This window comes from Triticum dicoccoides, chromosome 3B, assembly GCF_002162155.2.
Source record: "Triticum dicoccoides isolate Atlit2015 ecotype Zavitan chromosome 3B, WEW_v2.0, whole genome shotgun sequence".
Classification (NCBI taxonomy): Eukaryota; Viridiplantae; Streptophyta; class Magnoliopsida; order Poales; family Poaceae; genus Triticum; species Triticum dicoccoides.
The window spans coordinates 67,190,868-67,213,759 of record NC_041385.1 but is presented as its reverse complement, the minus strand read 5'-3'; the positions used below and the strand labels follow the sequence as shown (position 1 = coordinate 67,213,759).

Here is a 22,892-nt window from a genome sequence, read left to right as displayed (position 1 = left end):
GCCGGCCTCCATGGTCTCCTCTGCGAATGTAAGTTCTCTCCTTTAATCCAAACACTCTAGATGAACCAGAACCTTTCCCAATACATCCCTTAATGGACAAGGAAGCAATCTGAGTGATTTCGGGATATTCTGGCTATAGTACGACCACATGTATGACCCTGTGCGGTCGTACCATGCTCTGTCGTTTGCACTAGACCCTTTAGTACGCCATTTCTTCGTACGAATTGGGCTTTTGACGTTCATGGACTCGTTGGAATCACGTGAATGATGTCGATGTATCAGTGGTATTAGATCTTAATTGAATCACTTTGGAAGATAATCATTTTTGACACTCCGAAATGCCTAAGTATGGTGTCTGAAAGTCCTTCATTTTGATCCCTTTCATCGTGCTAAGTCCATGGGAGTTTCACATTACCTATAAAACACACAAAAACAAAGAAAACTAATAAAAATTAACAAAGACTAAAGGTCATGCATTGCTCACAGTGAAAAGAGTAATAACAACTGAAAATCATGCATAATAGACATGCTATATGAAGATAATATGCAACAACTGAGCTCTAAAAATATGTATAGAATAGAGCCACCAGCCACTTGCGTCCTTCTATGTATAAGAAGTGCTGCTGTGGCGTGCACCTCCATGATCCGTTCCGATGACAACACACATGTTGACCTAACTTGAGGGCTAGAGAAGATCCAGTGCAACCATTTTTTTTCCAGTATAGTGCAATAATACTTAGGATTATAGATTCCAGACTTATGAGAGTTTGAGAGGTCTGGTGAAGGGGAAGGGATCACCAAATCTCCTCCGAATTCTAGACCCTTTGATGGTGGAAAAACAGTAGTGCCAATACAAGGTCTCGATGTGATTTATCTCTCTCGAAAACTAGATGCACCAAATCACGTTTTATAAATGTTGTGCAAATAAGAACACCAATGTCCCGATCACAAAAATCACCCTTTGTTAGAAAAATGTCCCACTTTGATTATTTTTAAGGGAAACTCTTGCCTTCAGCCGGTGCCGGCGGATCGCACGCGAGCGATCCACCGCCTCCTCCATGTGACACGTGTCGTTCGCGCCTTTTTTTCTGCAACATCATGTGTGTTGCAAAATTGTCTTCCGCAACAACAATCATGTTGCAAAAAATAAAGACAAAAAAATGACAAATATTTTTGCAACATTGTATGTGTGCAATTTGTTTCCCGCAACAACACCTACGTTGCAAAAATAGTGAAGAAAAAAAATCTGCAATATCAACTATGTCGCAAAAGATTTCTTTTAGTGCTCACCCACGACCCACTGGGCCACGCACGACTCGCAAAATCACAACTGACCTCCACGCCAGAGGGAGAGACGCGCAGCACAGCAGCCTTCCGCTTTCGCTGCAACTCCAACAACAACGCCGGCGGGCATCGCCCCGTCGGCATGGCCGACGACGCCGCCGCCCACGTCCGCGACGGGTTCAACAAGTGGTGGGAGACCTTCAACAATGGCGGCGCCGTGGAAGATGAGCCGATGGTGGACTCCGACTCCGATTTCGAGCAGGGCGCGGAGGAGGAGGAGGATGCGGGCGAGCGCGACCGGAAGGTGGAGCCGGACGCCCTCGCCCCCGCCGGGAGGGAGGGCAGCAGCGGCGCCGCCCGCGATTGCGACGGTAATTAAGCCTGACACTCACTTCCTTAATTAATTAATTAGGCAGCAGCATTAATTTGTTTCCATTTTCGATCGCCACGAACATCACCTCTTGGCTCTTGCTTTCGGTTCCCGCCTTCACCATCTCGTATGGCTTGGAGTTGGAGGTACTGAAATCGCGAGCGGCTTCTGGAATGCTTCGCGGATAGATTGGGGAATTTTTTTGGGGGGCTTCAGTAATTCAGTCCACAGTTTGAATCGTAATCAAGGACCATCAAAATGTACTATTAAGAGAAATCAGTTCCCAGGAGCAGAGCTTGTGGTGGCACTGCATCGTAGATTCGAACATTCCTGCAATTAGTGCACGCCTTGTAGAATCTAAGAATTCCACTACTATAATTAGTACTAGCTGTAGTGTACACAGACACTTTTCTTGACTTACCATGCTTGTTCATGCTATATCTATGATTATGAGATTGATTGGATTTCAGATCTGAGTGGTGTTGCAAATGAAAATTTCAGTTGCAGAGGAGGAGATTTCCGAGGATGGCCATTTTCAGCTTGAAAGTGTGCTGCAGGGAATGAAGAGAGAAGCTGCCGCCGGACGAAATACACCGCGGGCTACTGCAGCTGAGACCCGTGATGAAGAAGGTCAAGGTATAAATTGATCACCCCTTGTTGCAATTGCTACTTATAGAACATAATATCCATGCTTCGTTGTCTCTGAGATTGATTGAATATTCTGGTGGTGCATAAGCGGAATGTTTAGATGCAGAGGAGTATGTTTCTGAGGATAACTACGCTGGAGGTGAGTTCCAAGCAAAGAAGAGGAAAGCAACCGTAACAACAGGCAAACCGCAGACGGTTGGATCTGGGATCCTGAACCAAAATGCTCATGGTATAAAAAAACATCATCACTAGCTCTTAGTACTCGCATATTTCAAAATACAACATCACTAGTTCTTATCACTATGACTATGAAATTGATTGGATTTTGAGTCCTGAGTGGTAGTGCAAACGAAAATTGCAGTTACGGAGGAGAATTGTGAGGATAACCATTTTCAGCATGAAGATGGGCTGCAAGGAAGGAACAGAGAAGCAGCCGCCAAACTAAATACACCATGGGCTTCTGGAGATGAGATCCAGAACGAAGAAGATCAAGGTATAAATAAGTATTGATCACCTTGTCTTGCAATTGTTACTTATAATACACAATATCCATGTATCCAGTTCGTCATGAGTAGAATGCGTGCTTTGTTATCTCTGAGATTGAGTGCATTTTGAGTGTGTGTGAATGGAATGTTCAAATGCAGAGGGATATTTTTCTGAGGACAAGATTGGAGGCGGGCAGCAAGGAAGGAAGAGGAAAACAACAGTGGCACCCAGCAAACAACAAATGACCGGAATTAAGATCCAGAAGAAAAATGCTTTTGGTATAAAAAAGCATCATCACTAGTTCTTAGTACTCGCATATTTCAAAATAGTCCATGCCATTTCTCGGTAATATTTTGTATCAGTGCAGGTGAGTGCCTGAGAGCTGAGAATCAGATGCTGAGGCTGCAGCTTGTTCGCAAGACGAAAGAGCTTGAGGCTGAGCAGATTAGGAGACTTGAGCTAGAATTGCATTTTATGAAAAAGGAGAACGAGTTTCTGAGGAAGCAGCTTGAAGAGTTGAAAGCTGAGAATGAGTACTATAAGAAGACCGTAAGCTCTACACAGAATGCTCTACTCGTACCAGCATGCCTCTAGATTAATTTCTTCACAAGCAAATTTGCAAATATGTTTGGATAACTAATGCCACTGCCCTACTATTGCGCAACCTGTAGATGTTTTGTGTATTACAAATTACTTTGAATTCTGCCTTAGCCCTTAATATTCCTAGGGCCATCACCTGTAGTTTCAATCCGATGCTATAGAATATATGCATTCAACAAGTTCTGTAGTAATTTTCTCATTGACATGTCAAAAAAATTGATATAGGGGGTTATCACATCTTTACAATGGAATAATTTTTAGAAGCTGCACACGAATTGTCCTGGTGGTATTCGTTCTTTTATTGCCAGTAAATCATCTATTTAGCTGTCATATATGACCATGCCATGTCCTCTGTTTAAAACATCTGGTACTTACGCTTACAAGCACTTGTATGTATTCACTAACTTGGTCCTCTGTGTGTACCAGGCAAAGCCAACAAAAACCCAAAGGCTGTGCAGGTTCTGTAAGGAGTATGTCGACCACGACTTCCGTAACTGCCCCGAGAGACGCGCTTCCGCTTGTTCTGAAGAAGACGACGGCTCCATCTAACATCCTGTGAAGTTATGCTGTGTTACACTACGATCTGTAGAATCTGCTCGTGCGGCAGTGCGCAAGCCTTTTGTTGATTTTAGTGATGCTTTTGCAATTATATTAGCTCTAGTGACATCTAGTTACCACGTATCTTAGAAACAGGTTTGCTGCAGAAACATGAAATGTCTGCTGCACTTGATCTGTTGAGCTCCTCTGATGTTTATGTGAGAACCTGAAGGCTAGTCTGATTAGTACTGAATCTTCTGGGAAACAACGTACTAGCAAAGCAAAAGTTATTGGTTATTCATTACTCTGTTGCCGGTAAATCGTTCATTTACCTGCCATATGAGTATGCACATTGTAGACTATGATTTGACCAGGTAGTCAAAAGTCTGCGCATTGTAGGACTATGATTTGACCAGATAGTCAAAAGTCTGCACAAGGGGTTGTTCCTTCGTCGTCCTTCCCACACACACAGTCAACAGCTTCGGAAAGAAGGTGCAATTTAATTTAGGCATGAGCTTAAGCATTAATCGGGCTTATTCTGATTGACTTAATTATTCAGGCTGGAGTTTCTCTGGTGATAAATCTGACGACGAGAATATTGATGACTTGGAAATGATGATGACAACAACAACAAACAACGACCAAGCCTTTAGTCTCAAACAAGTTGGGGTATGCTAGAGGTGAAACCCATAAGATCTCATGACCAACTCATGATTCTGACACATGGATAGCAAGCTTTCACGCACCCTTGTCCATGACTAGTTCTTTGGTGATACTTCAATCCTTCAAATCTCTTTTTACAGACTCCTTCTATGTCAAATTCGGTCTATCCCGACCTCTCTTGATCACGCTTTAGCCGTCCGCTATGTACTGGAACTTCTGGAGGCCTGCGCTGAATATGCCTGAACCATCTCAGACGATGTTGGTCAAACTTCTCTTCAATTGGTGCTACCTCTACTCTATCCTGTATATCATCATTCCGGACTCGATCCTTCCTCGTGTGACCACACATCCATCTCAACATGCGCATCTCCACCACACCTATCTGTTGAACATGTCACCTTTTAGTCAGCCAACACTCAGCATCATACACATTGCGGGTCAAACCGCCGTCCTATAGAACTTCTCTTTTAGCTTTTGTGGCATTCTTTGCACTCTCTTGTCAAAGAGAATGCCCAAAGCTCGGCGCCACTTATCCATCCGGTTTTAATTCAATGGTTCACATATTCATCAATACCCCCATCTTTTCTGCAGCATTGACCCCAAATATCGAAAGGTGTCATTTCGAGGCACCACCTGCCCACCAAGGCTAACCTCCTCCTCCTCCTCCTCCTCGCGCCTAGTAGTACTAAAACTGCACTTCATGTACTCGGTTTTAGTTCTACTAAACCTAAAACCTTTCGATCCAACATTTGTCTCCATAACTCTAACTCCTATTGACCCCCATCTGAATATCGTCAACTAGCACCACATCATCCGCAAAGAGCATACACCATGGGATATCTCCTTGTGACCTCATCCATCACCAAAAAAAAGATAAGTGGCTCAAAGCTGACCCCTGATGCAGTCATGTCTTAATCGGGAAGTCATCAGCGTCAACATCACTTGTTTGAACACTTGTCACAACATTATCATACATGTCTTTGATGAGGGTAATGTACTTTTCTAGGACTTTGTGTTTTTTCAAGGCCCACCACATATAACATTCCGTGGTATCTTATCATAGGCCTTCTCCAAGTCAATGAACACCATATGTAGGTCCTTCTTTTGCCCCCTTTATCTCTTCATAAGTTGTCATACCAAGAAAATGGCTTCCATGGTCGACCTCTCAGGCATGAAGCCAAACTGATTTTTAGTCACGTTTGTCATTCTTCTTAAGCGGTGCTCAATGACTCTCTCCCATAGCTTCATTGTATAGCTCATCAGTTTAATTTCATGGTAGTTAGTACAACTCTGAACATCCCCTTGTTCTTTAAGATTGGTACTAATATACTCCATCTCCATTCTTCTCGCATCTTATTTGCCCAAAAATAAGGTTGAAATTCTTGGTTAGCCATACTATTGATATGCCCTCGAGGCCTTTCCACACCTCAATGGGGATACAATCAGGGCCCATCGCCTTGCCTCCTTTCATCCTTTTTAAAACCTCCTTGACCTCAGACTCCTGGATTCGCCGCACAAAATGCATGTTGGCCTCATCAAAGGAGTCATCCAGTTCAATGGTAGAAGTCTCATTCTCCCTGTTAAACAGCTTGTTGAAGTACTCCTGCCATGTATGCTTAATCTCCTTGTCCTTCACCAGGAGCTGGTCTACTCCATCCTTGATGCATTTGACTTGGCCAACATCCCTCGTCTTCCTCTCTGAGATTTTGGCCATCTTATAGATGTCCCTTTCGCCTTCCTTCGTGGCTAACCGCTGGTAGAGGTCCTCATATGCCCGACCCCTTGCTTCACTAATAGCTTGTTTTGCGATCTTCTTCGCCATCTTGTACTTCTCTATGTTGTCTGCACTCCTATCCAGGTATAGGCGTCTGAAACAATCTTTTTCTCCAAAATCGCCTTCTAGACATCATCATTCCACCACCAGGTATCCTTACCTTCATTTCTTCTTCCCCTGGACACTTCAAACTCCTCCGCGAACACCTTATGAATGCAAGTCGCCATCTTCATCCATACATTGTCCTCATCCCCTCATTCCTCCCAAGGGCCCGCCTTAATGACCATCTCCTTGAACGCCTGAGCTACTTACCCCTTGAGCTTCCACCACTTTGTTCTAGCGACTTTGGTACGCTTATCCCGCTGGACACGAATCCAAAAGTGGAAGTCCGCAACCACCAACTTATGCTGAGGGACAACACTCTCTCCAAGTATGACTTGGAAATGACATTTTAGGAAAAGACTTTCTAGGTAGGGAGGCAGGGGGATGGACGGGTCCACGAGACCGAAAATAGGCTAATTGTTGCTACTTTAAAAACCAAGCTAATTAACAAAATCATCGATTTTGCATGGTCATGGGCCTCACGAACACGTCCACCAGCATCCCTATATCTAGGCAATCTGGAATACATCGACTCCTTTTTTGGATGAGGATTGTCTACTTTTATGTAGCTTTCTTATATTGATATAATTCATTGTGTGGTTTATATCGTTAATTCAGTTTGAAAAGTATAAGAGCACCCAAGTTTTATACTAAACGGTTAGATGAACAACGTGCTAGCATAAACTTCATGATTGACCTCTTTATCTTGTGGTCGATTCCATGTCTTATGACATACTCTCCTTGTTCGGGTTTTGAAGGACTAATAAATCTTGTGTTAAGTTAAATTTCTTTCAGTTTGACCTGAGAATGATAGATGTACTATACAACTAAAAAAGATGTACTCTAACGGAAATTCTATAACGTACTATAATCTTGATCACGCTTAAAAATGTGACTTAGCACCAGAGAAATATACATTATAGTAACTGAATGCCCGTGCGTTGCTATGGAATAATAAATTTAGACAAAGAGACAATGATCTTAACATCATTGTAACTCGCAATGTGTTCATCAGTTTGACCAAGTTCATAGAATGATAGATGTACTATACAACTAAAAAAGATGTACTATAATCTTGATCATAATTTAAAATGTGACTTAGCACCACAGAAATATACATTATATATCCGAATGGAGGGCGCGTCCAATAAAACCTTGAAGGTCAAATGGAGAGAGCGTTGCTCTTGAGCACTGAAAAACAACAACATTAGGGATGTTGATTGTGCATCTCCACCAATGTGTATGATCTATGCTTGTTCTCCTCGTCGGAAAAGAAACGAGAGTTGATTTAGTGTAGGTGAAGGTGACATTGTCTTTTTTTTATTTAAAAAAATCAAATGCCATATATTAAATAAAACATATGTCGTTATAAAAACAACCTTATAGAATTGAAAGATACATCCAAATCTTTCGGGGTACCAAAATTTTCTTCCTTCTACTCATTGGCTCCGCACCATGAGCAAAGCTTGTTGCCTCCTCTATATCTCTATCTTAGTAAAGCAAACTTGTTGAAAACCATGAGCTTGTAGAAGTAACGGCCACGAAATCGTTAACGTAGACCAGAAGACACCGGCTTCTATGGTCTGTATAGCAAAGCGTCGCATTAGAGAAACGTCGGAGGAGGGCTTTAGAACACCTCGGTGATCTAGGGTCACCACCTCCCTAACTTCTTCCTTTTACTTTGTGGCCCATCCCAGCTTCACATCACATCCAGCCTAGCTCCCACCCTGCGTGCCGGAGCGTTCCCGGAACCTTATTAGTCCAGAACAAACATATCCAAATATATTTAGGACGCCTGTTTCTCTCGATAAATCAAATACCAAAGTTTAAGTCTCAGGAAATGAAATTTACAGTACTAGTAGCACTTTGAGTAGCATTTTGACTTTTTTTTTGGTGGGAAAATGGAACGGAATTACAGCGCGTGGGTACAGCGGGAAGGTGAAAAGTTAAGTAAACTCGACAATTTCGTCGTCAGTCCGCACCCACCACCCCACCACTCCCAAATCACAGCCGGCCTCCGGAGAGACAGAGTGAGAGTGAGAAGCACGAGAGTCTTCCGCTTCAAGCCGGCCGACTTCCCCATGGCCGCCACCGCCGCCGACGTACCTGACGATTTCAAAAAGTGGTGGGAGACATTCAACAATGGCGTCGCCGTCGACCAAGGGCAAGACGACGAGGAGGACGGGACGGACTCCGATTCCAGTTTCGAGCGGGGGCAGCAGCAGGAGGAGGAGGAGAATGCGGGCGTGGTGGCGGGCGAGGAGACGGTGTCGGACGCCCACGCGCCCGCCGGGAGGGAGGGCGGCAGCGGCGCCGCCCGCGATTGCGACGGTAATTAAGCCGGACACTTACGCACTTCCTTAATTACATCATTTTCGATCGCCGTGAACGGTCACCCCTTGCTTCGATTCCTCGCCGCGGCCATCTCTCATGGCTCGCAGCTCTGGAAATCGCAAGCGACTTCTAGGATGCTTCCCGGATAGGTTGGGGAATTTTTTTGGGGGTTCACTCCCTGATTTAGGGTTTTGTTGAATCGATCGACTCCACAATTTGAATCCTAGTCAGCGATCAGCCAAATGCGTTTGGTTTCTATGCAGTCGACACAGTTTCCAGGCCATCTAGAAAAATCTGTTCCCAGGAGCAGAGCATTTGGTAGTACTGGATCGTAATCAAATGTTCCTGCAATTAGTACTAGCTGTAGTGTAGATCGACAATGTTCTTGATTTTCCATGCAATTGGTGCTATATCTATGAGATTGATTGTATTTTTTAAACCTGAGTGGTGTTGCAAATGGAAATGTCAGTGGCAGAGGAGGGGATTTCTCAGAATAGCCATTTTCCGTGTGAAGCTGAGCTGCAGGGAAGGAACAGAGAAGCAGCCGCCAAACTAAATGCACCACAGGCTTCTGAAGATGAAGGTATAAAGAAGTATTGATCACCCCTTCTTGCAATTGTTACTTACAGAACACAATATCCATGTATGCAGTTCATCATAAGTAGAATGTATGCTTTGTTATCTCTGAGATTTACTACATTAATTTTTGAGTGGTGTGCGATGGAATGTTTAAATGCAGCCGAGCATGTTTCTGAAGACAGCTATGTTCAGATTGGAGGCGGGCTGCAGGGAATGAAGAGAAAGGCAACCGACAAACGAAACGAATCTCAGGCTACTGGAAATGAGATCCAGAACGAAGAAGGTCAAGGTATGAACCTTGTTGCAAATGGTACTTATAGAACACAGTATGCACGTATGCAGTTTCATCATGAGTAGAATGCATGCGTCCCTATCTGTCAGATTGATTACATTTTGAGTAATGTGCAAATGAAATGGTTAAATGCAGACAAGTACGTTTCTGCGGACAACTACGTTCAGATTGGAGGCTGGGAGCAAGGAAGGAAGAGGAAAGCAGCCGCGACACCCAACAGAGTGCAATCGACTGGAATTGAGATCCAGAACAAAACAAGTCAAGGTATAGAAAAGATAATCACTAGCTCTTAGTACTCGCATATTTCAAAATACACAATGTGTTTCTCGATAATTTTTAGTATCAATGCAGGTGAGTATCTGAGAGCTGAGAATCAGAGGCTGAGGCAGCAGCTCGTTTGCAAGACGAAAGAGCTCGAGGCTGAACAGATTCAGAGGCTCGAACTAGAGTTGCATTTCAAGACAGAGGAGAACAAGTCTTTGAAGAAACAGAATGAAGAGTTGAGAGCTGAGAATGAGTACTACAGGAAGACCGTAAGCTCTGCACCGAATTCTACGCGTACCCGGGTGCCACTAGATTAATTGGTTCATAGGCAAAATTGTAAAATATGGGTGAATGACTAATGCCACTATCACATTTAGTTTTATCCGGATGGTATATAATGTATGCGTTAAGCAAGCAACCTCCATATTGATATTTCTGATTGACATGTCCCAAAAAAATTATATGACTAGCGTATCTTAATCTTTACAATGTAATAATTTTTAGAAGCTGCACACGACTTGCCCTGATGGTATTTCTGTCTTTTATTGCCAGTAAATCATCCATTTAGCTATCATGCGACCATGCCATGTCCTCTGTTGAAAACATTTTTTCCACTTACAAGAAGTTGTATATATTTATCACTGACTAGATCCTCCTGTGTACCAGACAAAGGCACAGAAAAAACGAAGGCTATGCAGGATTTAGTTAGGTAGTAGAATCGGCTCGCACAGCAACGCCTTCTGTTGCTCTTAGTGATACTTTAATGATTATGCGAGCTCTAATGGCCGCTAGTTACTACTTACTTATCTTAGAAATGGGTTTGCTGCAGAACATGAAGATGTCTGCACTTGTTGATATGTTCAGGTTCAGCCTCCTCTGGTGTTTATCTGAACTTTAAGCCGTTGATATATTATTCGTACTGAATCCTTTGGGCGGGAGTGAAGTGGCGTGCTTCTGCTTCTTCTGAACAAGAGGAATGATATGATCCCAACTAACACTCGGCTAATTATGTAATGTTAATACCCCACCCACAAGGATTAGATTAGATAGAATCTGCTCCTGTCCTGAGCTGAAATGAAGATACCTTTTGTTGCTTCTAGTGTCTTTGTTGCATCTATATGAGTTGTGGTTACTTAGAACTGGATTTGCTGCAGAACATGAAGATGTCTGCGCTGCACTTGATTTTGTTTAGTCTCTGATATTCATGTGAACTTCAGGGTGCTGGGTAACGACTAACTAGCAAAGGATGGTTACCTGTTAGGGTGCGTTTGGTTCCGTGGCAAAAAAACGTTTCTGCCTTGCACGTAGCCTCCTCCTCTTTTTTTTTTTTGATTGATGATGAGGGGTGCGTGCACGTAGCCATGCTAGCTACTCCTACTTTCAACTTCATGCACGCACGCCTACGTATTACTACGCATCGATCTACCCTCCCTTCCCTTCCCTGGATAAACTACACTTGGATTCGATGGAATCGGATTACCGACCGATCCACGTCACGTCGCGGCATGCAGCCCTTCAATTCCCCGCCGCAAAAGTAATAATTAATTAAAATGACGATTGCATCAATCACTCAACCTTAGCTAATAATCAGACCATACGTTGTCCGCCAAATGGGCTATTGCCCACCCCTATCCAGCGGCTCGAGGCGCATGACCGCCACAGAGCCGGGTGCGGCGCCCGTCGGCTAACGCCGCAATCCCTGTCGTGGTGCCTCGTCCCGGTGGCAGCGGGCTCCAATTCGGAGGTCAAAGCCGGCACACCTCATGGCCCAACTGGCGTGCGACGGTGAGGGCATGGCAAGCCGTGAAGGCGGAGTCATACGCCGACCTGGACAGGAGCAAGGAAGCCCACCGTGTCGCATCCTAAAGATGTGGCAAAGGAGGACGGTGCACGCCCTCTCAAGGGAGCAAAGCCGACGAATCAGACAGCTCCGGCAGTGAGAAGTTCTGCCTCGATCTGTTTTGCGTCTTCGGCCGCTACTCCCATGACGAAGACGGTGGGATGAGCTTCCCCCATTGTCGTATCATGCGTACTTAGTAGAACATGTCAACTTTTGGTAATCCAATGAAATGTCTCTGTTAAACTAACTACGTGTGCAAGTTTAACGTTGCATGACATTAGTATGGGTTTAAGGACTTGCTATGGAGGACGTAGTTGTGGACGCGGACTTTTGAGGGGTGACCAATCACTACCCATGAATGCGTCTACGCACGTGCAGGGACCCGATTTGCCCACTCTGGTTCTAGACTAGATGCTCTCTCTATTTTTATTTTTATTTTTGCGAGGTGGACTAGATGCTCTAATTTCTGCAAAAAAAAAGTAGTAGTAGAAGAAAAAAAAACGTATTTTCAGCCATGGACGAGCTCCAGTACTGCTCTCTCGTCTCTCATCTGCTACGTGCACACATATTGTTCGGGACGAATGGCGCTCCACGCCATGCTCGGCGTCCGGGAAGCAGGTCTCTTTGGTGAGGTGGGAAGCAGGTCTCGCGCCCAATGACCGGCCGACGTGGGTGCTCTAGGGCGACCGACATTCCATTCCGTCTCGGTGAATAAGTCATTCACGTAGTTCTAGGTCGACGATTTAACTATTTAAATATGTATTATATGTAACAAAAAATATATATTTAGAAACTACATCTGTGTAGAATTCTAGTGATATACTTTTCATGACATATAACACATATTTAATTCCTCAAATCGATGACCTAGAACTACGCGAATGACTTATTCACCTAGACGGACGTAGTACTACGCCAGAGGATCGGAGCAGCTGGCGAGCACGGCGCCACCTAGCTACATGTGTGCGTCGTTCCACCTCTAAATTGAGATGAAACAAAAAATACTTTTACACCTCTTGGTAAGTTGAGAAACTTTCATGTTGGTGTCATCTTTCATTTTATGCCTTCGTGATAGCAACATGTCACAAAAAAATGATGTAACATTACACGCCGCCACCCACATGGGCCTTTCTCCATTGGGAATAATCAAATCCAAATAACTGGGCACCGAAGCACCCAGTAAACAAGTGTGTTACTGTCATTTTCATCGAGGCCGGCTAATTAATCGGAAGAGTCTACCCTATTAAAACGAGGCTTCCTACCCAACCCATTCCAATTTATTCCTCTCCTTAAACCACACCGCCTGTTCAATACCTAGAAGAAAGAATCATACCGTGGGATGTGGACGGACGGTTGAGATTATGTGCAGAGGGGCATGAATCCGTGGCATGTCTCGATTGACGAATAAACGAGCGAGCGAGGAGACCTCTCCTATCCCACCGAAACAAATTAACTCCCCACCTCCCCAAACCGCGCCGCGCGCGCCGGCACGCCCAATACCGAGAAAAGAAAACCAAATCAGCCCTATGTGTTCCGTCGGATGTGGATAAACGGTTGAGATCGTGCGAAGAGGGACATCGATCCGTGCCACGTCTAGATTGACCAATGAGCTAGCGAGCAAGCGAGGAACCTATGTCAGCGAAACCAACTCGATTAGAAGAACACCCGTGCGTTGCAACGGGGCCACATTAAATTTAAGAGTTCAATATCAATTATGTTAATATTACATTTAATATTCTCATACATATCAAGTGACATTGGCGACCTTTTTACCATCAAATTCTCACACACACTCTCTCCCTCCCTCCTCCTCACTCTCTCTCCCCCTCTCCCCCCCCCCTCTCTCTCTAACACACACACATATCCATCTTATTGGATACGGGACCATAATCCATCTATTTCACACGCACACGCGCTAGTGCATAACAATATGGATTATAAAACAGGTTCAAGGTAGTAACAAGGATTCTTCTCATGCATTAATAAACAAATGTTCTGCACTGAAGACAAGATAAACAATTCCCAAAGTGCATCAGAGCATCACAGAACATTACTGGCAAGATAAATGCACGATGTACCGGAACTGCTCGGATGAACTGGAACAGAGCCAACATATATCATCCTAGACAAACGCAACATCAACCATTTGCCTTGGTACTTTAGGGACCGACAGGAGGATGCATGTAGAAGCGCTTATTGCCTGCGAATCCACAGTCAGAGAGAGAAGTTGGAACCCATTCCCATCACCAACTGGTAAAGAAAGCATGTAAGAAAATTGATATCCGGCCAACTTGGATCTTCGGTGATTGTCCGCCGGTATGGAGAATTTAGGAGGGTGAGTGCAGGGAGTGGCCTTGTGGATGATGGATGAAGGCGCGGAGGGATATGGTCGCCAGAAGGTCGAAAGCGGAGAGGGTCGGGCACGTTAGGTGGAGCCGGTGGTGCGCGACAACCGGAGGCAGCCCAATCGTGGGCGGCGAACCGACGATAGCCTCGGCCCATCTCTGACGCAACGAAGATAGAGAGGGCGACACTGCCGGTGCTCGAGGCCGCCGCTCGGCACCATCTACATCAAGGGGAAAGAGAGGCGAGAAAGCGATAGGGTGATGCAGGGCTAGGGATTGCGGAGGAGGATGGGGGTGTGCGATTTGAATGGATGGTTCTGCCCACCGTTTTCTTGTACGTGGCGGTGGAGACGGCGGCGTCCAGCCATGCAGGCGAGGCATGGGTCGAGCCGGGCACACGGCGAGGCGCAGTAGCAGAGGCGGGGGCGATTTTTTGCTACTGAGATGCATGGTGTGGGATTGATCGTTCATGTTCTCTTTTCCTTTTTAACGGGAGATGGATGCGATTTTTTCACGAGGGGAGGGATGCGACCACGTACAGATTCCATAATAAATTAATTAGGTCCATAACGCGAATTCTTTACAATGCGTTAAGATTTAAGTGTTAGTTTTCTTAATAAAGAAATGCACTGATGTAGGGATCGATTGATTCGGGTAAGGAAAGATAGATTCGTGATCTTTTGTATGTTAGGAAATTAGTGGTTTGCAAGGAAAGAGTGGAGAGAAAAAGAACCAATGCGACCACGTATAGATTCCATAATAAATTAATTAGGTCCATAACGGGATTTATTTACAATGCGTTAAGATTTACGTGTTAGTTTTCTTAATAAAGAAATGCCCTGATGTAGGGCGCGATTGGTTCGGGTAAGGAAAGATAGATTCGTGATCTTTTGTATGTTAGGAAATTATTGGCTTGCAAGGAAAGAGTGGAGAGAAAAAGAACCAGTGGAGGTGAGAGGAGGACAAAAATAAACTGTATGAGGCTACCAACTGCTCCATTAGGAATAGAGATTGTTTGTGAAAATAACGTGCGACGACGACTTAGCGAGCGGATCCCCTTAAAAAGACATAGCGAGCAGATTCCCTTAAAACTGGTAGGAATGGATACGATTGATGACGTTGATAAATAGTGGTGAATGTTGGCCTAATTTACGGACGAGACTTGCCTGCTCCCCTCGCGTGTGCCCATCCGTGCTCCCGCGTACGTGGCTTAATTTGATTGGAACAAAATAAGGTCCGGTCCCACCCCCTTAAAATCAGGGGGGGAGATGATTAGATTAGAAAAAGAAAAAAAAAACAGCCGTAGGATGAAGTGGGAGCACGGATGGGAGCATGGAGAGGGAGCAGGCAAGCCGGATCCCTAATTTATTATCATCATGCATGGAAACGAATCATCAAGAAAAAGAATACTTCCTATTACTACACTCATAGGAAGCTTCCTAATCTCTGCTATCAAATAGTTTCTGCCCAAACAAGGAAGGAAAGTTATGGACGTGATTCGAAAGGAAACAATATGAAGATTAATTAATTTAGATTTGATCTTTAGAGATTGATTGTGATTGATTCTTTTACATAAAGACATTACTAAATAATTTGCGTTAATATGGAAAGTTCTGATCCGTTCAGTTTTTTTCGTTGTGTGAGAGGGTTAAGTGAAAATAAACCGATGAAGTGGGGGAGGCGACGAAAAAAATCTACGACGATTAATCTACGGAAAAAAACCGGACGAAAGTGGTGGAACGAAAAAAACCTGGAAGCGAGACTACCAACTGCTCCATTAGAAGAGATCCCCACCGACTCACCCGACTCATCCTCGTTCCTCCCCAACCTTTCCGCTCCCTCCAACATCGCCGCCGCCGGCCACTCCCCGTCTCTCTGGACCTCGCCGCCGGCCTCTCTCCGTCCCCTCCCCTCCCCTTCCCTCATCAGGAAAGAAGAGAAGAGAAGCCGAGAGGGAGATCGAGCGAGCGAGTAGGCCAGCGGCAGCCGTGGCGCTCCGGCTCAGATCCGCCAACGCTGTCGTCCAGGGCCTGGGGCTCGACGGAGGTCGGCTCCGTCCCCGGCTCCGTCCCCGCCACGGGTCGCCGGAGGCCGCCTTGCTCAACTCGCGACCCCTCCCCTCCTTATTCGTCGCTCATTCCTTCCCTCACCCCTGCTCGCCTTCACCGGCGGCGGTGGCTCTCGCCGCGCGACCTCTCGGCGGACCAGGTCGCGCGTGACCGCGTCCTACTCCTCGTCCGCAGCAAAGCCTCCTCCTTCAGGTAAGCCCCCTCCTCCCTCTCCCTCCTCTCTCCTTTGCATGTCTGATTTGTGTTCGATTCTGAAATCCGTGCACTTCTGGTGTATGTAAGTAATCTGGGCAGGAGCACATGCATCGACCACTTCTGCCTCGAATACTTGGAGGAGCACAAGGTCGAGGAGCATCCTCAAAACACCAAGGTCCGGGCCATCCTCCGCAGCCATGGCATCAACCTCCACCTCCATGACGACGGAGACCATGTCAAGGTGCGTCTAGCTCTGCCTCTGCCCATGTCATCTCTGTGCTGCTGTGATTTGCAATATGTTGTTAGTAGTACACTGCATGCCATGGTTACTTAGTAGTACAGTGCAGAAATATTGAGTACCTGCCATAGTTGGCTCCACAGCACAAATCTGTCAACAACTTCTGAAAGAAGATGCACATTTCAGCGTCTTCTGACAGAAAACGAGGTATATTAGTTTCTGCGTTGAATCTCTTCCAGAAGTTTATATTTCAGAATGAGTGAAAACTGCAAGGATGTTCGGTGACGCAAAGCAAAGGCAAAACCCAGATAGTAAAGCAGTTATCTTGAACTGCATTCTATTGTCGGAACTGGGTTGGAACGCCAAACCAAACCAACTCTGGCTTGGCAGGTGGAACTAAAGCCAAACTGATTGATGCTCGAATATTAGGATGACGTTTACTAGGCTTAGTTATTTCAGAGCTGCAAACCCAATAATGACCATCGATCGCCAAAAAGATCGTCATTGGTTCTTACTTGCATATGCGAAAATAAACCATGCGGTATCTCTATAATATCTCGTATGCATACAGGCCACTTCTGCCCCGGATATTTGGAGCACAAGGTCGAGGGGCATCCCCAATGCACTAAGGTCCGGGCCATCATCCGCAGCCACGGCATCAACCTCCATGACGATGGAGACCATAGGTGCGTCTAACTCTGCTTCCACCCATGTCATCTTTGTGCTGCTGTGATTTCCAATATGTTGTTAGTTGTACACTGCATGCCGTAGCTAGTAGTACAGTGCAGAAATATTGAGTGCTTTGATTGTGACATGATGTTCAATGTTGCCTCACTCTGCTAGTTCTCATATCACAGCTAGTTTGATAGGAGTACTTATCAAGTCTGAACAAGTGAACAACTGCAGAGGAAAACTGATACATTTAGTTTGATTTGTTGCAAGGTCAAACACTGTCATGATGACGATGAGATGTTACTCTGCAGTACAACTTGTATGATTGATGCACTGTTCTGATTCTGTTGTGTTATATTGAGGCTCTTAAACTTCTGTATAGGCTGAAGGAATAGGCTCAAGGTTTACACTTACTTTTGTCAAAGGAGCTCTAGTCTATCGGCATTTTTCTTGTTTGGCAGAATACTTAACTGAAGCGAAACAATTTTTGACTTGGAAGTACCATATATTATTTTGCATATTGAATTGGAAGCACTTTGTTGAGTTCTTCATTTGTTTCACACGCTTCATTACCTTTGGGTTTTCTTAATATTGATGTTTCAGATTGGTTGAGTGGATTGGTAATATTGCAGGAAGTAGTTTTCTTTCCAAGCCATGTACATATTTACTGCCTGCAATGCATAGCCTCTTGCCTAGTCAGCAACTAGCATTTCTAATTCAAACTTTGATACTCTCAGCGGGGACTCACTTCTTGATCTTCACCTCCCTACTTGAGGTCCTGCAAAAGCGTGCTCAAGGGCATGTTCACCTATTTGTGGAAGAGACGGATAAGGAGTTGGAGCTCCGTTTTTTGGCTCAGCTCACACAGACGCACGCTTCCCTTGCGGCTCCCCCCTCCGCCTCGGATGTCCACTTCCTATTTGACTACGGCATAGGTAAGCTACTCGGGTTCTCTCCTCTGCCTTTTCTCATGCTTTGTGTGCCCATGGCCATCGAACTGTGCTATACTTAATTACTGTGCAGCAGTACACTACACGAAGAACAATTTGTGGTTTCAAGATATTCATTTTGCCGTGATTCTGGTCATATAGGGATCAGATTTTACAATGACTGCACGTGTTTTGTGTCAACGATGAATGATAAATTTGGTCTGTCTTTTCTCATGTAACTAGACTATAGACCTCACTGCTATCGCCCAAATTAACTGGACAGCAACATTCCTGTTCTTCAAAGATTGCTCTCTGTATTTTTTCCCTTAGACTTTGAGATTGAGCTCTAAACTGCACTTCTGCATGGTCATGTTAGTATTACTCGTTTGTTTGTAAAATAAATTTAAGTAACTCAATTATATATTGTTATCAACTAGTGCATCAGAAGCCTTTTGTTTTTCCGTAATGAGAAAGAATTAACAAATCCCTGATTAGTAGTAAATAGATCTATTGGGTAATGGTTATATTATATATATGGCAATCAACTGCATTTTCCCTTATCAGGAAACATTCTGCATGATGAGCTAGAATTAACTTAACCCTGATTAGTATGGTTATATGATCTTCTCTAACTTCATGTGTGTGTTGGTCTGATCGGTTGTTCATATTAGGTTACTTTCTTGGAAGATCAGTTCCACTTGATGAATGGAAAATTAGTTTACTCCTCGTCCGCAGCAAAGCCCTCTCCTTCAGGTAAGCCCCCTCCTCCCTCTCCCTCTCACTGCTCTCTTGCATATCTGATTTGGTTTTGATTCTGAAATCCGTGCAGTGGTGTATGTAATTTGGGCAGGAGCAGACGCATCGACCATTTCTGCCTCGAATACTTGGAGCACAAGGTCGAGGAGCATCCCCAACGCACCAACGTCTGTGCCATCCTTCGCAGCCACGGCATCAACCTCCACGACGATGGAGACCATAGGTGCGTCTCACTCTGCCTCCACACATGTCCTCCCTGTAGTGCTGCGATTTGCAATATGTTGTTGGTAGTACACTGCACGCCATAGCCAGTAGTATAGTGCAGAAATATTGAGTGAGACATGATGTTCAGTTTTGCCTCACTGTGCTAGTTCTCATACCACAGCTAGTGTCATCTTATCAAGTCTAACAAGTGAACGACTGCAGAGGAAAAATGATACATTTGGTTTGATTTTTGCAAGGTCAAACACTGTCAAGTTGAGGATGAGATGTTACCCTGCAGCACAACTTGTAGGATTAATGAACTGTTAGTCATAGGGGCAATTTATTCTGGTTGTACAAGTTCTTTTTAGTTTATGTGAATGAGGAAACTTTGTTTAGATTCTTCCAGTGACCTTTTGTTGGTTGTAGTTCCAAAGCCATCTAGAAACATTTTATCGTGTGAATGATGTTATGTTTTGGAGCTGGCATTCCCTTTCCAATCTCATTCCTTACAGACCTGGCACAACCTTCGTCTTTTTTTGGCTCTGCCTGGTACACAAGAGGATCTAGTCAGTAATAAATATATGCAACTGCTTGTAAGTCGAAACAATGTTTTCAATAGAGGACATGGCATGGTGATATCATAGCTAAATGGATGATTTACTAGCAGTAAAATAAAGAATACCATCAGGACCAGTCGTCTGCAACTTCTAAAAATTATTACATTGTAAAGATTAAAATACTCTAGTCATATCAATTTTTTGGGACTAGTCAATGAGAATATTCACTATGGAGGCTGCTTGCTTAACACATACATTATAGCATCTGAATAAAAGTAAATGTGATTGCCCTAGGAATATAGGGGCTAAGGCAGAATGAAAAGTAATTTGTAATACAAATAACATCTACAGCTAGCTCAGTAGTCAAGACAGCGGCATTGGTTATTCAACCATATTTTACAAATTTGCATATGAAGCAATTAATCTAGAGGCACACGGGTACGAGTAGAATTCCATGTAGAGCTTACTGTCTTCCTGTAGTACTCGTTCTCAACTCTCAACTCTTCATGCTGCTTCTTCAAAGACTTGTTTTCCTCTGTCTTGAAAGTTGAAACACAACTCCAGTTCGAGTCTCTGAATCTGTTCAGCCTCGAGCTCTTTCGTCTTAAGAAACAATCCACAGCCTTAACATTTGATTCTCAGCTCTCAGATAGTCAGCAGCATTGATACAAAATATTTTCGAGGAACGTATTGTGTATTTTGAAATATACGAGTACCAAGAGCTAGTGATTATATTTTCTCATGCTTTGTGTGCCCACGGCCATCAAGCTGTGGTATACTTAATTACTGTGCAGCAGTACACGAAGAGCAGTTTGTGGTTCCTAGATAATTCATTTTGCTGTGATTTTGGTCATATAGGGATCAGTTTTTATAGACTGCACTTGTTTTGTGTCAATGATGAATGATAAATTTGGCGTGTCTTTTCTCATGTAACTAGACTGTAGACCTCACTGCTATGACCCAAATTAACTAGACTGCAACATTCCTGTTCTTCAAAGATTTCTCTCTGTATTTTTTCTGTCAGACTTTGAGATTGAGCTCTAAACTGCATGTCCACATGGTCATGGTAGTATTAATCGTTTGTCTGTAAAATAAATTTAGGTAACTCAATTATATGTTGTTATCAACTAGTGCATCAGACGATTTTTGTTTTACTGTAATGAGCAAGAATCAACAAATCCCTTGTTAGTACTAAATATATCTATTGGGCAATGGTTATATTATGTATATGGGACTCAACTGCATTTTCCCTTATCAGGGAACATTTCTGTGTGATGTACTAGAATTAACATATCCCTAATTAGTATGGTTAGATCATCTTCTCCAACTTCATGCTTGTGTTTGTCTGATCGGTTGTCATTTTAGGTTACTTTCTTGGAAGATGAATAGAAAATTAGTTTGTGTTGTTTGAATAGAGTAGATTGGTTTATTATATAGTTGATATGGATGATAACAACATAATTCACTGAATGATGTGCTCATAATTAAGACTAGATATCATATAGATTTTCCGTTCATCACAATCTCCTGTGCACCCCTCTTGTGTAGTTTCTTCTTTTTTAGATTTAATAGCTATACAAGAAAATGCTCTTCTACGAAATCCACTTCTGAAGCATCTTCCTGAAGAATTAAGTTTGTTGTCGAGAGTAGATACACAATTCTCTTGTCCACTGTCAAGAGTACATCAGTATGTATGTGGGTTACTAAATACAAAAGTTGCTACCTTCCCTAAATGCTACCCCACAGTTCTTCCGAGATTCTTTTTTGAATTTTGAGCCCTCGCACTGATCCCAGTTGGTCCCCAAATTCAGAATTCATATCAGGCTTATCTCTTCGTGGTTAACCTTCTAATGACTAATATTTGCATATAATACATAATGCTTCATGTTGTTCATTGATTTCATTGATGTTGGTTTTTTGATTTTCTAATGCACCTGTCAAATGCCAATGCTACCTGACGTTGTGTGGAAAAACATTCAGTTCTCATTTTTTAATTCTTTCCTGAACCCACGATCACCACAGGTGCAGAGTACTCAAAACACTTCACATGGGAGCAGAGTCTTAGAAAAACATTAGCAGAACATTTTCCAGGTTTTTTCAACGAAAAATACCATCTTCCCCCAAAACTTAATGAAGAATCAAAATATCATTGTGCTCATTCTGATCAACTTGCTGGATGCTGGGTGATGACAAAACAGACACTTGCAGAGTAACAGTTGTCAGTAAAATAAATTTAAGTAACTCAATTGTATATTGACAAAGAACAAATCAGCCATTGCAACCCAGGAATGTGCATGTCGTGAATACCACTTGGTAGGTCTGATAGGCACCTTATTTAAGAGTTCTATTTTAATGAGTGCTTAATCCTGAGATATCACCATGCTTACTATAATCCCAAAGACTTTCCTCTGTACGTCATTTGTGATATGAGCTAAGCGTTATAGGTAATCTGAGCACAGTAGTTTCAGAGCACGATTTCCCGTTACCATTATGCAGTGGTTAGTACTTAGTAGTCCTTCGAGTTGTCTTGGGAATGGACTCTTATATTTGCAAAGTTGTGCACCTGCAGATCCTCTCAATGGGACCCAAGAATGCCAGTGAGTCACTTTGGCAAGGATCCTGGTGTGTCGCACAGTCACACCAAGTCGTATGTGCGCTCCAAGGAAAGGAAGTTTGAGAAGGCTTGTGGTAGGAGGAACAGGGGTGGCTTCAAGGTTTGCCAGCCTCTCTCTTGTTAGTTGTTGTTGGTGTGGAGCGATTATTGCTCTGTTTGAGCACTGTATAGGCAGTACTTACTGAGACTGAGACATAGGAGCTATGTTGCATGCGTCTGAAGTAGAATTCTCGCATGCTGAAAAGAATAGATGTTGAATCTGATTATATTTCTTTATTACCCCCTACTTCAAGGATTAAGAGATGAACTGGTGCATTCTTTTCGTGTTGGATTTTAATGGTTGGCACTGTGCAATGTTGCTAATTTCCACTCCTAGAATGATCCTTCTTCCCTTTTACGTAAGGTTTTTTTATTGGAAGCTTATTGTTACCATTGATATAGTTGGGTGACGTTAAAGCATTTGTCGTTACCTTCTCAGTTTGGGCTTTGTTTTTTCATGCAAGAATGGGGTGGCAGCGGTGTGCAGACGAAGTGTACTTT

General features: G+C 43.7%; 3 protein-coding genes across 4 annotated transcripts; all 3 read left to right on the top strand.

Annotated features, from left to right (window-relative positions):
* Nucleotides 1-1,388: 1,388 nt before the first annotated feature.
* Nucleotides 1,389-4,210, top strand: LOC119280805. 2 transcript variants are annotated; one of them, XM_037561524.1, is made up of 7 exons: nt 1,389-1,655; nt 2,156-2,290; nt 2,391-2,531; nt 2,664-2,795; nt 2,947-3,066; nt 3,156-3,337; nt 3,815-4,210. In XM_037561524.1, the coding sequence occupies exons 1-7, from the start codon at nt 1,427-1,429 to the stop codon at nt 3,935-3,937; spliced, it is 1,062 nt and encodes a 353-aa protein (XP_037417421.1). In that variant the 5' UTR covers nt 1,389-1,426; the 3' UTR covers nt 3,938-4,210. The 2 variants fall into 2 exon arrangements, with proteins under 2 accessions (XP_037417421.1, XP_037417422.1); XM_037561525.1 differs by having other exon boundaries at nt 1,391-1,655; nt 2,403-2,531.
* Nucleotides 4,211-8,456: 4,246 nt separating this feature from the next.
* On the top strand, nt 8,457-10,394 carry LOC119280804. Its single transcript, XM_037561523.1, has 5 exons — nt 8,457-8,795; nt 9,268-9,381; nt 9,538-9,666; nt 9,805-9,933; nt 10,021-10,394. The coding sequence occupies exons 1-5, from the start codon at nt 8,546-8,548 to the stop codon at nt 10,248-10,250; spliced, it is 852 nt and encodes a 283-aa protein (XP_037417420.1). The 5' UTR covers nt 8,457-8,545; the 3' UTR covers nt 10,251-10,394.
* Nucleotides 10,395-12,354: 1,960 nt separating this feature from the next.
* Nucleotides 12,355-22,419, top strand: LOC119279302. Its single transcript, XM_037560590.1, has 5 exons — nt 12,355-12,416; nt 15,900-16,379; nt 16,470-16,623; nt 17,192-17,306; nt 22,308-22,419. The coding sequence occupies exons 1-5, from the start codon at nt 12,355-12,357 to the stop codon at nt 22,337-22,339; spliced, it is 843 nt and encodes a 280-aa protein (XP_037416487.1). The 3' UTR covers nt 22,340-22,419.
* Nucleotides 22,420-22,892: the final 473 nt, after the last annotated feature.